This window comes from Penicillium oxalicum, chromosome IV (genome assembly GCF_001723175.1).
Source record: "Penicillium oxalicum strain HP7-1 chromosome IV, whole genome shotgun sequence".
NCBI lineage: Eukaryota > Fungi > Ascomycota > Eurotiomycetes > Eurotiales > Aspergillaceae > Penicillium > Penicillium oxalicum.
This window is the reverse complement of record NC_064653.1, coordinates 2600014-2613118: the sequence shown is the minus strand read 5'-3', so window position 1 is coordinate 2613118 and position 13105 is coordinate 2600014. Positions and strand designations below refer to the sequence as shown.

At 54.2% G+C, this 13105-nt stretch overlaps 4 protein-coding genes across 4 annotated transcripts; 2 read left to right on the top strand and 2 right to left on the bottom strand.

Moving 5' to 3' along the window:
• Positions 1–1692: 1692 nt before the first annotated feature.
• On the top strand, positions 1693–7523 carry POX_d05684 (uncharacterized protein; the record flags this gene model as incomplete). The annotated part of the gene is made up of 4 exons (XM_050114524.1): positions 1693–2529; positions 2590–5935; positions 6003–6121; positions 6195–7523. The coding sequence occupies 4 exons, from the start codon at positions 1693–1695 to the stop codon at positions 7521–7523; spliced, it is 5631 nt and encodes a 1876-aa protein (XP_049969475.1).
• A 581-nt stretch (positions 7524–8104) lies between these two features.
• POX_d05683 (uncharacterized protein) lies at positions 8105–9394 on the bottom strand (the record flags this gene model as incomplete). The annotated part of the gene is made up of 3 exons (XM_050114523.1): positions 8105–8952; positions 9090–9279; positions 9365–9394. The coding sequence occupies 3 exons, from the start codon at positions 9392–9394 to the stop codon at positions 8105–8107; spliced, it is 1068 nt and encodes a 355-aa protein (XP_049969474.1).
• A 610-nt stretch (positions 9395–10004) lies between these two features.
• POX_d05682 (Eukaryotic translation initiation factor 3 subunit H) lies at positions 10005–11328 on the bottom strand (the record flags this gene model as incomplete). Its single annotated transcript, XM_050114522.1, has 4 exons — positions 10005–10581; positions 10637–11151; positions 11227–11266; positions 11321–11328. The coding sequence occupies 4 exons, from the start codon at positions 11326–11328 to the stop codon at positions 10005–10007; spliced, it is 1140 nt and encodes a 379-aa protein (XP_049969473.1).
• A 531-nt stretch (positions 11329–11859) lies between these two features.
• On the top strand, positions 11860–12989 carry POX_d05681 (uncharacterized protein; the record flags this gene model as incomplete). Its single annotated transcript, XM_050114521.1, has 2 exons — positions 11860–11966; positions 12086–12989. The coding sequence occupies 2 exons, from the start codon at positions 11860–11862 to the stop codon at positions 12987–12989; spliced, it is 1011 nt and encodes a 336-aa protein (XP_049969472.1).
• Between the last annotated feature and the right edge of the window lie 116 nt (positions 12990–13105).

Sequence of the window (13105 nt, the reverse complement as noted above, 5' to 3'; positions counted from 1 at the left end):
CTTTAACACAAAAGTTTATTAACCAAGGAGACTTTGGGTTCCACACTGCATCGATCCTATATCCAGACCAGAGCGAGTCGAAAAAGAAAGGGTCGAATGAGGAGCCCTTGATAGAAAAGAGAGAGAGAGAGTTGCAGGATGCAGCACGCAGGGTGCATCGGAGCCAGTGTCGAGGACAGGATCGAGCGTCCCCTGCTTCAACCCGCGCATGAGGGAGGGGCACTTTCGTTATCGATAGGCTGCTGCCCGTCTGCGGGTCTCAGGCCGACGAGTGGAGAACAACTTCAACGTATTCGAGGGCGACATTCGGAAAGTGGAAAGGAAATGATCATGCAGCCTGTGGACAAGAAAAGAACACCGAGAATGGAGGCATGTTCTACAGCACAACCTGTCCCTTCTCCTATCGGGGTATCGGTTCGTATAGGATTTTATGCATGAGGAGCTGTGTACGTGAGCGACATTCGGGCGGAGGGGAGCTTGGACACTGCTCCAACCTGCTGGGCGAGGGTAGAGGCTAAAGAGTGTCTTCTGACTGGCGGGCCAGCGGCGCGCGGTGTACGTCCAAGACCGCTTCATGCAACGCAACCGAGAATGGGAAATCTTTTTTGGAGATTGTTGGAAAAGATATACAAGTATCAGTCCTCGCCCGGACACCTTCCAGCAACGTTCCTGAATTGTTGGTTCCTTCGTCCCCTTGGTCTTGTCTGCAGGGAGAGGCAAATGTCTGGTCTCTCACGATCCCCAACTCCCGTCACCCGTCCTGATCGTGCACGGAGTACCCGCGCAACTCGATCCCAGCCTTCCCCTTTCTTCTGATTCGACAGACGCTCCTTTTGGTCCTTTTCGCTTTTCTTTTCCGCGCTTGTGATCCAGCGGTGCAGTGTACCATTGCGCAGTATCTACTCAAAGCTTCTTAAATTGATCACGTTAGAGATCTCATCTCCTATCAGGAAATTCCAGGTAATGCTACAGAATCCTCAAGGCGTTTCCCTCTTTTTTCTCTTTTTTTCTTTTCTTTTCTACAAGTCGCAGTGCCGCAAAGCGTAAAGTGGACATCGATTGGAGACCAGAACGCCAGGCACAAAGTACCATCGGCAAGTACAACGTGCGGGCTCAGATCACCGATGATCATCCTCCACCGCCCCATGCTTTTTCATCCCTACCTCCACCAGCTTCACTTGTTTTCTTCGCTCAAGTGCCCACTTTTTTTGCTGGCTTCTTGAATCTTCGCCGACCGGAATTCTGATGCGCATTGGCAGTCGATCTTGTCACCATAGATTCTCAATCCCGTGCTTGTGAGACAACAGCACAAGCGCATACCGACTCCGACCCGTACATATCCCGCTGTCGCCTGCGACTTGTATTCGTCCCGGTGTGCCGTGCGCCACCACATTCTCGACTCCCTTGGAATCGCGCCGTTCGTTCTGGGTGGTTGCTTTGCGCTGCGGAACTTTTTTTTTTGCCTCGACGGCCACTTGAGGACATTCATCTCACCAGAGATCGACATCACCCATAGCTTCGACTTCAACCCTTCCATTGGAGGCGAATATAGAGCGTACCGCTCTTGGACTCGGCCCCCTCATCGTGGCCGAATCATACCTGGAGGCACTGCCCCATGTTTTCTCTCCATAACGATCAAGTGAAGGGGCCTTGATGAGGCAGTATCAGCAAACGACGCATGTATATTCAACCATGGAGGTGATTCTGCCCACCAGTTATACCACCTACGCGCATGAGAATGCCACCGCCGCGACAACATGCGACACTGCGCGCTGGGAAAGTGCCGTGAAACATATCATCGACGATGTGTGGGTGGCCTTCATGCAGACTCGACCAGATCGCCTGCCTCCACACTCTGATCAGAAATTGGCTACGGACATGTCGGAGGTGCATTTCCCCTCGCCCCCGCAGTACGATGACCCTCCCCCACCATACGACGAGGCTGTACATGACCTCCCGCCCGAATACCCCGAGCTGCCTCTTCTTGCGCATCGAAAGACTGCGCTTCCTCTCGCAATTCCGGACGCTATCGCAACAAAGTCTAAATCACCGCCTCGCTCAATAATCAGAGACCCGTCACTAGGGGTGGATATTGATTTTTCCGATGTGATCGGCGTACGCGAGCACAAGAAGAAAAAATCAGCTGCGCAGAAGAAGACTTCCGCTCCCACACCCCCGGCTGATAATGGTGGCGGCGCCAGTGATGGAGGAGGCGGAGGCGGAGGAGGAGATGATCAGGCCAATGGCGATGCCAATGCGGGTGGTGATGCAGGAGCCGGCGATGGAGCCGGCGGTGCAGGAGGCGGTGGAGGAGGAGATGAGAACAACGGCGATGAATGGGACTCTTGGGGGACCGTTTCTGGAAGCAAGAAAAAAAAGAGCAAAGAGGAGGAAGAGGAAGAAGAGAAAAAGGCTGCGGAAGCTGCTGCCAAGGACAATCTCAGCTGGGCTGATAATGTCGATGACGGGGGCGGCGGCGCGGGTGACTGGGCTGGGTTTGCAGTTTCTGGTCAAAAGAAGAAGGGCAAAGTGAGTCTCACCACACTGATAAGATCGCAAAAGATTCCAATGCTGATTCTCCTTCTGTAGGACGACGCGCCTCCAGGTGCCTTTCAGAATATCAGTCTAGATAGTGCGGCGCCCCAGCTAGATCTGAGTTTCGACGCCGGACCAAAGACAGGCGGCACTGGTTTCAGCTTCGGTGGATGGGGCAAAGATTGGAGCACCGGCGGTGGTGCTGCTTCCAGTAAATGGGGACTTGGGGCAATCGGAGATCCGACCCCGAAAGAGGAGCCCAAACCCAACGATCCTTGGGGCAAGGGCCACGCCACGCCAGGTGGCTTTGACTTTGGCGATTTGGGCCAACCGGCCGCTGACACAGCCAAGGCGGGAGATGATTGGAATTCCTGGGGGACTGCCTCCAAGGATAAGAAGAAAAGCTTACTCGACCCGGAACCTGAGCCAGAGCCCATCCCGGAGACCACCCCGGAGCCAGTCGCGCTGGAACCTTTGCCAGAGTTGGATCTGGAACCCGAGCCTGAAATTCCTGGAAACATCCTTACTGACCCCTGGTATATCGGTCTTTCTAAGAAGGAACAGCGAAAGGCTAAGAAAGAATGGGAGAAGAAGGTCAAAGACGCTGAAGAGGAGCTGGCGAAGGTCCGTGAATCCAACGCAGCCAAACAGGCCGCGTACGATGACGCCGTGAAAGCCCGAGAAGCCGCTGAGGCGCCCCTGGCTCCTGAGCCTCCTGCTCCGGAACCTGCTCAAGAGGTGCCCGCAGAGGGCGACGAAGATTGGGGATGGGCTGCGCCCAGGAAAGACAAGAAAAAGAAAAAGATCGATCTACTCGCGGACCCCGAGCCTGCCCTGAGCCCTCCAGCAGACGAAGACTGGGGTTCAAGTTGGGGTCTCCCGGGCAAGAAGGATAAGAAATCGAAGAAAGACCCAGAACCTCTGATCGAGGCGCCACCCCCTCCTCCTCCTGCCCCCGACCCAGTGGAATCCAAGGAACAAGAGGAATCCTGGGGCTCCTGGGGAATGCCTGTGAAGGACAAGAAAAAGAAGAAAGGCAAGGCTGAGCCGGAGCCGGAGCCGGAGCCTCTGGTTGAGGAACCTGCTCCTGAACCCGAGCCTGAGCCTGAACCTGAACCTGAACCTGAGCCCGAGCCCGAGCCAGAGGTTGTACCTGAAGCGGAGCCAGAACCAGCTCCTGTTCACGATGATCCCTTGTACGATGGCTGGTACAGTTTGAACTCCAAAGACCGCAAGAAGCGGGAGAAGAAATTGGTTCAAAAAGGTCTTCCGATTCCGGGAAAAGACTTTGAACTTCCTAAGGAAAAGCCTGTCGAGCCTGAGCCGGTACCTCCTCCCGTCCCAGAGCCGGAGCCCGAGCCGGAGCCCGAGCCAGAACCAGAACCAGAACCAGAACCAGAGCCAGAGCCAGAGCCGGAGCCAGAACAGGAGCCAGAATCCGAGCCTGTCGAGGATAACTCATGGGGAATATGGGGGACTGCTAAAGATAAGAAGAAGAAAAAAGCTTTCGATGAGCCGCCTCCTCCGGCACCAGATCCTCCATCCTTGGGATTGACACCGGAACCTGAGTTCATTGAGAATCATGACGATATATGGGCTGATGCGGCACCCAAGTCAAAATCTACGAAAAAGACTAAGACCTCCGAACTGGCCAAGGAAGAAAAGCCAGCCGCGAAGGGATTTTGGGCATCTTTGACTGGAGGATCGACAGCCAAATCAAAGTCAACCAAGGAGAAATTGAAACTGAAGGAAGAGACGCCTGAAGAAACGGATGATCTCCTTATTGACGTTGATCATGAGGCTCAACAGGAAGTGGATCTTGCTCCTGAACCAGAGCTTGAGCTGGCGCCAGAAGAGCCTGTCATAGAAAAGGCGTCGAAATTGAAGTCAGCTGGGAAGCTCTCCGTTGCCGAACGTATCAAAGCTTTGGAGCAAACCAAGAAGGACAAGTTGAAAGAAGGTAAATCAGGCTTAAAGTCAAAACCGAACGCACCCGAACCCGAATCAAACGAACCAGAGCCGAAATCTAAAGCCCAAGCTGAACCAGAACCAGAACCAGAAATAGAGCCTGAACCCGAACCCGAACCCGAACCCGCTCCTCTCCACAATGACCCGCTCTACGACGGATGGCATACTTTATCTTCCAAGGATCGAAAGAAACGCGAGAAAAAGCTTGTCCAAAAGGGCCTTCCCATTCCAGGAAAGGACTTTGAGCTTCCTACAAACAAACCAGTGGAACCCGAACCAGCGCCAGAGGTGAAACCGGAGCCTGAGCCTGAACCTGAATCTTTACCTGAGCCTGACAATGTCAAACAAGTCTCTACCGACTCGATCCCGGGGAGTTTCCCTGACGAGCCCGAGATTGAAGTGGTTGAGCCGGAGCAAATTGAAGAGCCAGCCCCTGAGCCGGTTCCTGAGCCAGTCCCTGAGCCTGAGCCGGAACTTGTGCCAGAGCCGGCGCCAGAGCCACCAGCTCCCGATCTCTCGAAGATGTCAAAGAAAGAGCTCAAGAAGTGGAAGAAGTCCGCTGCGGCTGCAGCGCTTGCCAAAGGACCTTCGCCTCCACCTGTTGAAGAGCCGCCTGCTGCAGCTCCGCTTCCCGATCCCGAACCCGAGGCTGAACCTGAACCTGAGCCTGCACCCGAGCCTGAGCTTGAGCCCGAGCCTGAGCTTGAGCCCGAGCCTGAGCCTGAACCCGAAGCAGTCGCAGAACCAGAGCCTCCGGTAGAGCCTGACCTCGATCAGGAAGGCGGCGATGCTGATATTTCGACACCCCAACCAGACGCGGAGGATCCTCCACAGTCGTCCAAGAAGGATCGTCCTCGAGTCGATCGTACTACCAGCAATACCGGCTGGGGCTTCTGGGGATCAGCACCGCCACCCAAGAAATCCGCCAAGAAGGAGAGTAAAGAGAGCAAGGAACGTCAGACGAGCGAAGAGGCCGAGTCGCCTAAGAAGCGAGAGAAGGAAAGAGAGGCACGAAAGGCTCGCGATCAATCCCCCGTCAAAGCTGCTCGCTCCAAATCCAGCAAGTCGCGTCCGAGGGAGTTGGAGCCCGAGGTCGAAAAGTCCTCATCTGACCGAGATAAGCGGAGAGAGCGCGAGCGAGAACGCGAGGGCCGTTCGTCCAAACAACAGCGTGCAGGGACCCTGTCTGGCTTGGTGTTCGGTCAGCCCTCGCCACGAACAAAGTCCACCCGGAAAACAGAGTCGTCGTCAAGAAGACCTTCATCCAAGCCTTTGTCTCGGCGACCATCTACTGACCAGGATGACAATGCTGCGATGCCAACACCGACCCCCGACGACATGCACGAGGTAAACGACAAGGCTGCCAAGCTAATGGGCATTCACGCTACCAAATCCAAACGCGACCGGCCACGTGCTGAGCGGCGAAAGTCATGTAAGTGATCGGGAACCGACATGAACACGCGTATATCTCAACACTCCCACTAATGTTACTATTTTAGCCAAACGCGACCCCTACCCTTTGGAAGATGAGGACATGGTCGTCGTTGACATGGAAGACGTTGATGGTCAATCACCGAAAGAAGGCTCGAAAGACTCAAAGCGCAGATCAAAACGAGAGGTGAGTTCCACTCAATTCGAATGCCGCGGAAAGTACTAGCCCGGGTTGTGACTGATTTTCATTCATCTGCTAGTCACGTCCTAAGCTGGAGGATGAAGACGTGGTCATGGTCGACGGCGATCAAGCTCGCGCTGCTCCTGAGATGCTCTCAGGCGGTGACGACATGGGTTTTGTCGACGCGCCCCCTCGAGAGCGTCGTCTGAAGCGCTCAAACACTACTACTCCCAAGAAGCAGGATTCCGGTGGGTTCATGGGTATCTTTGGGTCACTGCGAAAGCCTGCGAGACCAGAAATGCCCGATCGTCGAAAATCTCGCTCATATCGGGATGAAGAGAGCAGGCAACTCACAGAGACAGAGCGTGAGGAGCGCCGAGCACGACGCGAGGATCGACGACGAAGATCTGGGAAAGCCGATACAGATGTTGAAGGGTTTGCTACTGACGCGGCTGGCCACGTAGTTGGTGTTGAAACAGAACCCGAGGATGCGGAGGCCCGCCGAGCTGCTCGACGGGCGAAGCGCACATCTCGGCAAGCTTCTTCAGACACGCGAGAGAATGAGGCGGAAGAGCGTCGTGCTCGTCGCCGGGAGAAGCTTCTTGAGCGTGAATTACACGAACAGCGGGCTCGTGAAGAGGAAGAGCGACGTCGTGAAGACGAACGACGAATACGCCGCGCCGCACGCGAAGAACGACGGGCTCGAGAAGAACAGGCTGCACGCGATGCTGCTGCCGCCGCCGAAGAAGCGAGAGCAGCGGAGCGTCGTGAGCGCCGTCGACAGCGAGAGGAAGAAATGATGGCTGCCCGCGCCAGACGTGGTCGTTCGCGCGCTGAAGAACCCCCCGTCGACTTTTACATGGCCGAAGAGCAGTTCGAAGGTCGCCGTGGCGCCCCAGTGATCGACGACAAGGCGCGTCGACGTCGCTCAAAGGTTGCTCCCCCGCCGGGGCCGATGCGGGCGCCGTTGAGAACGGGTGGCCTCAATCATGGGAATACAGGTGGGCCCAAGAAAGACAAGATCTCCAAGTGGGTCTACTCACAAGCTGAAGAGCCCCCTGAACCACCACCCATCGTGCCCACCCTCATTGACCTTCCACCGGACGAGGTCGCAGCCGCCGAGAATGCCCGCTCGCTTTCCTCAGACGAGGAAGCTCGTCGTGCTGCACGCCGGAGAGCTCGTCGCCGAGCCAAGTATGGTGAGATGGCCGAAGAAGAGCCGGACGATGTACGCTCACGCCGTCGACAATCCCGTCGCGAGGGGATGAAGAGCAGCTCTGGGAGCGGAGAGTATGAGCGTGATCGTGGGATGCGCTCACAACCTGGGAGTAGACGGGGTGATCTTCCTACTCAACGAAGCTCCGAGACAAAGAAGTCGAGCTGGTTCAAGAAATTGACAGGCTTTTAATCTCGGAGATTTCAGCTTCCCTCTTGGCTGCCTCTTCGATACGCTAATGGGTGGAATTTCGTCCACTCGTTCGTCCATCTCGGTCTACGCAATCTGGGGACCTAGACAAAATTGGGGTTTGTAGGGTATGCCTGGGAGTCCGGAGTCCGGAAGCAAGCATTGTTTGTGTCGTGCCCTGGCTTTTCATATTTGACTTGTTCATTTTTCATTGTTCACTTTTTTTGCGTTTTGTTTTTTTCTTTTTCTTGCGTGGCTCCGTGTACACTTGACCTCGACACAGCTCTACTCTTACGACAGTCACGATCCAACGACCTATGTGTACTGCACAATAGTGAAACGAATGATGAAATATGAATGAACTACAACAACCAACACTTTTCAAGATCACCTTTTTTATGGAAGCCTTTGGCAACGACGTAAGCCGTCTAACATGATACTACTGCCTGCTTAGTTGGATCCTCACGGATTACTCGATTAATCAGAAAAACACGTACCACGGGCAATGTAGCATGGAGGAGAATCACCAACGCGGCAGCAAATCTGCCCAAAGTAACTTCAACTGAGCCACCTCGCCAAAAGTGCTATGCATCACCATCGAGTCTACGTCGCCGATTTTCAAGATAAAACCGACCACCCTCGTAGAGTCCCAGATACAAGCTCAAAGACAAAGCTGTCCAAACACTCCGAATTGCACCTCCCCTGAACAATCCCCGTATTCCTTCATCGCGGAAGATCTGCTTACCCACCGCCCAAGTACCCTTCTTATTCGAAGCCCTAGGCCTACTCTGCTCCGCGAATTTCGACTCTTCAGCCGTGGTATCGCTCGCCGACAACATCACCCGCGTCTTGATCACATCAATAGGTGTGGTGATTATCGAAGCGACGGACCCTGAAATGGACGCCGAGAACGCAGTTAATCCAGCACGTTCCATCAAACGCTCGCTTTGGCTCTGAGCATGATTGCCCCACTTGTCCCGCGACGACTCTGCCCCTTTGCGTCGTTGGGACCTTGCAATGACTTTCGACCGGATATATTCGAAGAGGGGGAACTGGATCGCCGTGGACGGGAGGTTACGACCTAGTAAGGCGAAATACCCATGCCAGAGTTTCCATGGATGGCCCTTGAATCGGGCGAGGACCTGCCGCATAGCGCTTACATCGGTGGGTTGGGCCTTGTGATTTGATTGGACCATTTGGGCATTTTGTTTGAGGACTTCGGCTGGGGTCAGCATGAAGCATGAGACGGCCTCGGCGGAGGATGATGCGATTGCATTGATGATGGGGCTGGGCAGGGAGTGCGTGAAAGGTAGGTGGAAGCCGGTCTTGGATTCTGAGTAGTAACCCTGTTGATTGCCATTTTTGTTGGATCTTGTGGATGAGCCGTGCAGGGTACTCTTGATAGCCTCGTATGTGGTGAAGAATGCTCCTGCTGAATTGGGGCTCGCAGCAATGTGGTCGATTTGTCAGTCCAGAATCCTAAGTTGGATTGACAGTGACCAGGGACAAAGAAAATATTGACAAAGAAACAGAAGAAGATCTCTAATAACCAACTAGGATCAAACTCACATGATGGTATTGTTGAAAAAACCACACTCCAGACTCCTTGGTAGAGACCACGAAAGAGGACGTCTCGTTTCACTGCCTGTGTCCGCGCATCTTTAAAGACCTTTTCATAATCTGGTGACTGGATGCGCGTCTTGAGCGTATCCATGGGATAAACGACAAAGTCTACCACGATTGCGGCGAATGCGCCTGCCTGGGTTCCAGAATTAGCCCTTCTCCTCGAAGCGAATATAGAGGGACGCATATAAAGGAATGTGGTCCGTAAGCAGGCTACTCACCACCCAAATATCTGTGTGCGTGTTGTACATGATTTTACTCGACTATTCGTGGCCGACGTTTTCGAGGACCGAAGATGTTGTCGCTACCACAACCTCCACCAAGGTGTATGATCGATCACCACGCCATCAAGTTGCATCTGCCCTGATTGCGATCTTATCGTCCATCGATATCCGCGATAAGACAACGGGCCCATGAGGTCATTGTATAATCACGTGATGAGAAATACCCTAATTTGCATAGGGCTTCGTGCCGCCCGGGTCTAGACCAGCCTCGATGTATCAATCAGTCCATGACGATATGGCATATGCTTGGGAGATGAGATTAGATTATACTGAGAGAAAGAATGACGGGAGCAGATGAGAGGGATAGCTGATAGGAAGGGAAAGGGCGGAAAAATTGGTGTCAAAAGTCATGTCTAGAAAAGTCAATGTAATCTATGAACGGCTGGGAAGTCAAGGTCGGCCCCAAAGCTTCGTCACGAATACAAAGAAAACAAAAGAGGAAGTCGTATCAACATCCCAGAGAATATTTTCCCTCCCTACGCCGTAATAAGGTTTCATGCAATACTCAAAGGCCCCTGATTCTGGGCGCGTCACCTCTCTCTCCTTCGCAGCCATTTTCAGCCCTCACGGGTCCGAATTAAGCAGTCTCACCGGGCAGCAAGTTTCCCTTCACAGCGAACATCTTGCCGGTCGTGGAGGAGACAAAGCTGTCAACCTGGCGGGAGAACTGCTCAACCTGGCGAGTGTTGAGCATGCTCTCCAGCCGGCTGGGCTCAGCGGGGAGCTTGAACAAACGCTGCCACTCATCCTCGGGGAGGAGAGGCTGCTTGAGCGTGGCGCGGGTGGCGTTCTCCTGGGCACGCTTCTGCTTCCAGTTGTTGATCTTTTGCTGCTCGCGACCAAGCACACGCTGGTAGTACTGGTAGTTGTTGACCTCGGTATTGTGCGACTCGATGCTGTCCAGCAGAAGGTTGCAGTTCTTCTCGAGGAAGGGGTCAACGTTCAGTGACAAGTTGTCGAAGTTGGGAGTAAGGGTGTTGTGCTTGGAGAAGGGGCCGGCCTCGAGAGCGCTGAGGGAGGCAGGCAGATCGGTAGGGGCAGACGCAGCGGGGGACTGCAGCTGGTGGATATAGGAAGTGATCAGGTGAGAGTTGTGAATTTGGACGGGCAGCTCCTCAAAGATGTCCTGGTGGCGAAGGGTAGACTTTTGCAGACTGTGATTTTGATGGTGTTAGCAAAAAAAAAAACGGAAAAAAAAACAAGTCGCACGCGAAATGGTTCGCCGCAAGGTAGAGAGAGAGCTTCTTCACGTACTCCTCAGAAGTGAACTTGTTGTCCTTGAAAGCCTCCATGAACTTGGCGGAGAGGCGGAACGCACGCAGGCTTAGACTGCCCTGAGCGCTACGGGACACATCGTGCACCAAGGCTACCGTCCGCTCGTTGAGTTCCTTCTGGTAGAAGAACTGGTTCTCAATCACGTTCATGTTGACAAAGTTTCCCATGTTGGCGCTAGTGTACCAACCGGCGTTGTTGGCATCGACGTTGACCTCACGGAGCATGCGCACCATCTCAGCCTGGTAGCCGACGTTGGACTTGGCACGAGGGGCAGCGGCGGCCGGATTGGGAGCGGCGTTGTCAAAGTGCGACTCGGTGGGCATCTCGACAACGGGGAACGGGAAAGAGTTGGTGACCTCCAGGGTACCATCGACGTCCATACCAACGAGAGAACCGGTCGCGGTAGTCGGGAAAGTCTGGGAGCAGTGCTTGATGATTTTCATCACCACCTAGAAGAGTCGAGCATGAGTATTTCTCGCTGCCGGGAGTTGGGGAGATTTTCAAGCTGCAGAGAAGGATCGTACCAAAGCCTCGACCTTGACGGCCGCGAAGGGGGCTTGTGTTCTGTGAAGAGCATTAGTGAGAACTCTCAGGCAACACTCTTGTCAAGTCACCTACTCCGCCATATTGAAGGGTGGTTGCACCGTGTGGATGGGGTGAGGTTAGGCTTGAGGACGGGGCAGATGCACGGTTTGTGTGAAAGGAGCCCATCGAACAATTTCCTTTTGGGATTAGCGCTGTATGGCGGACCTGGTAAAAACAGTAAGGCGGTGGGAAACGGAAGAGGGGCAGATACGATTGTATTACGAGCGTCGGACATCTTTACATGCAGCGTTTCCATCCGAACTTGAGCTCGCACGGTTTTTGATTCGTGGCGATGTCGTTTCTTCGACGTTGTTGGGGAATGAAGAACAAATCTGAGCGCCCGGCTTATTTGATCAATCTGATGAGCACATGTTCTTCTGATCTCCCAGGACCCAGAGATAGATGTACACTCACTCCTTTTGACTTCTACATCCCAATCATCGTGGAGTCGGAGGACCGTCCCACTTCGGAGCCGCGTTATCGATACGACCCGACCCGATAAACTAACATCAAGAAGGGCCAAGAGTCAATCTCAATCATGTAGTTGTGCGTCCAACTGGCAAAATTCTATCATGGAGGTCAAACAAATGAAAAGGAAGCTGTTTTACGGGCGGAACCACTCGTTGCAAAGTGTGGTGGTCGAGCCTCGTGGAGAACAGAAGGGCGGCTATTGGATCATGTACGAATGACCTACCATCCCATCCCCGCATTCCTATCAGCGCGTCCCCCGAAAGAAAAAAATGAAGATCACCGCAGAGCAGCAAGAATCAGAGCACTGAGATCATGAATTGGTGACAGCTACATCCATGGTGGTGCTTGGCGCGATCCCAGAATCATAGCGGAATCTTTCCAAACCACCCAGTCCATCCTCGAAGCCGACCCCAATCTTCCGATCTCTGGCTTTGCGTCGATCAACTACCGACTCAGCGCGAGCGCGAAGTTTCCTCAGGACCAGGACACCACATCTCCAGAAGACTATCGCAATGCAAGACATCCGGATCATATCCGCGATGTCGAAGCGGCATTGGCATTCCTCCAAAATACTTACGACTTTGGACAGCGATATATCCTGGTAGGCCACAGCTGTGGTGCCACTCTCGCCTTTCAGGCGGTTATGGGCGCGATCGCAGGACATCGTGAGCAGCTCTCCGACAAAGGCACCAATGACTGTGATGTAGACACGGAGCCAGTGAGCTCATCTCCCGAACCACTCCCGCCGCGCTTGGCAGCGCTTCCAGCGGCCATCATCGGCGTGGCTGGGATTTATGACCTGCGCGCGATTGTGGAGTCGCACCGGGAGATTCCCGAGTACCGGCAATTTGTGGAAGCGGCATTCGGGTCGGACGAGACTGTCTGGGATGCGGTCTCGCCGGCTCAGATGGTTGGCTCGCGAGGAGTGGAGGGAGGGTGGAAGACTGGACGACTGGCCATGCTGGTGCATTCTGATGACGACGAGCTGGTGGAGCGAGCCCAACTGGAGGCGATGAGGGAGTGTCTTCGCGCTTGGGAGGGGCGCGAGGCGCAAATCGAGAAGGAAGAACTGTCATCACGCGAACGTCGAGTCAAGATACTTGCGATCAGTGGAGCACACGACGATGCATGGAAGAAGGGCGAGGAGCTTGCCCGCGCCATTAGCCTGACCTTCTCGGAATTATCGGAGATGGGACTTTCTCCGAAGTCTGCTGCACGGCCGCGATTCTGATGAGAAGCATGTGGACCTGAAGGCAGGTGATGGAGAGAAAGGAGAAGACTGGAGATCGGGATCGGTGTTGTTATAGGGAAAGGAGGAGCAGGCGCAGGACGACTTTTGGCACGTGC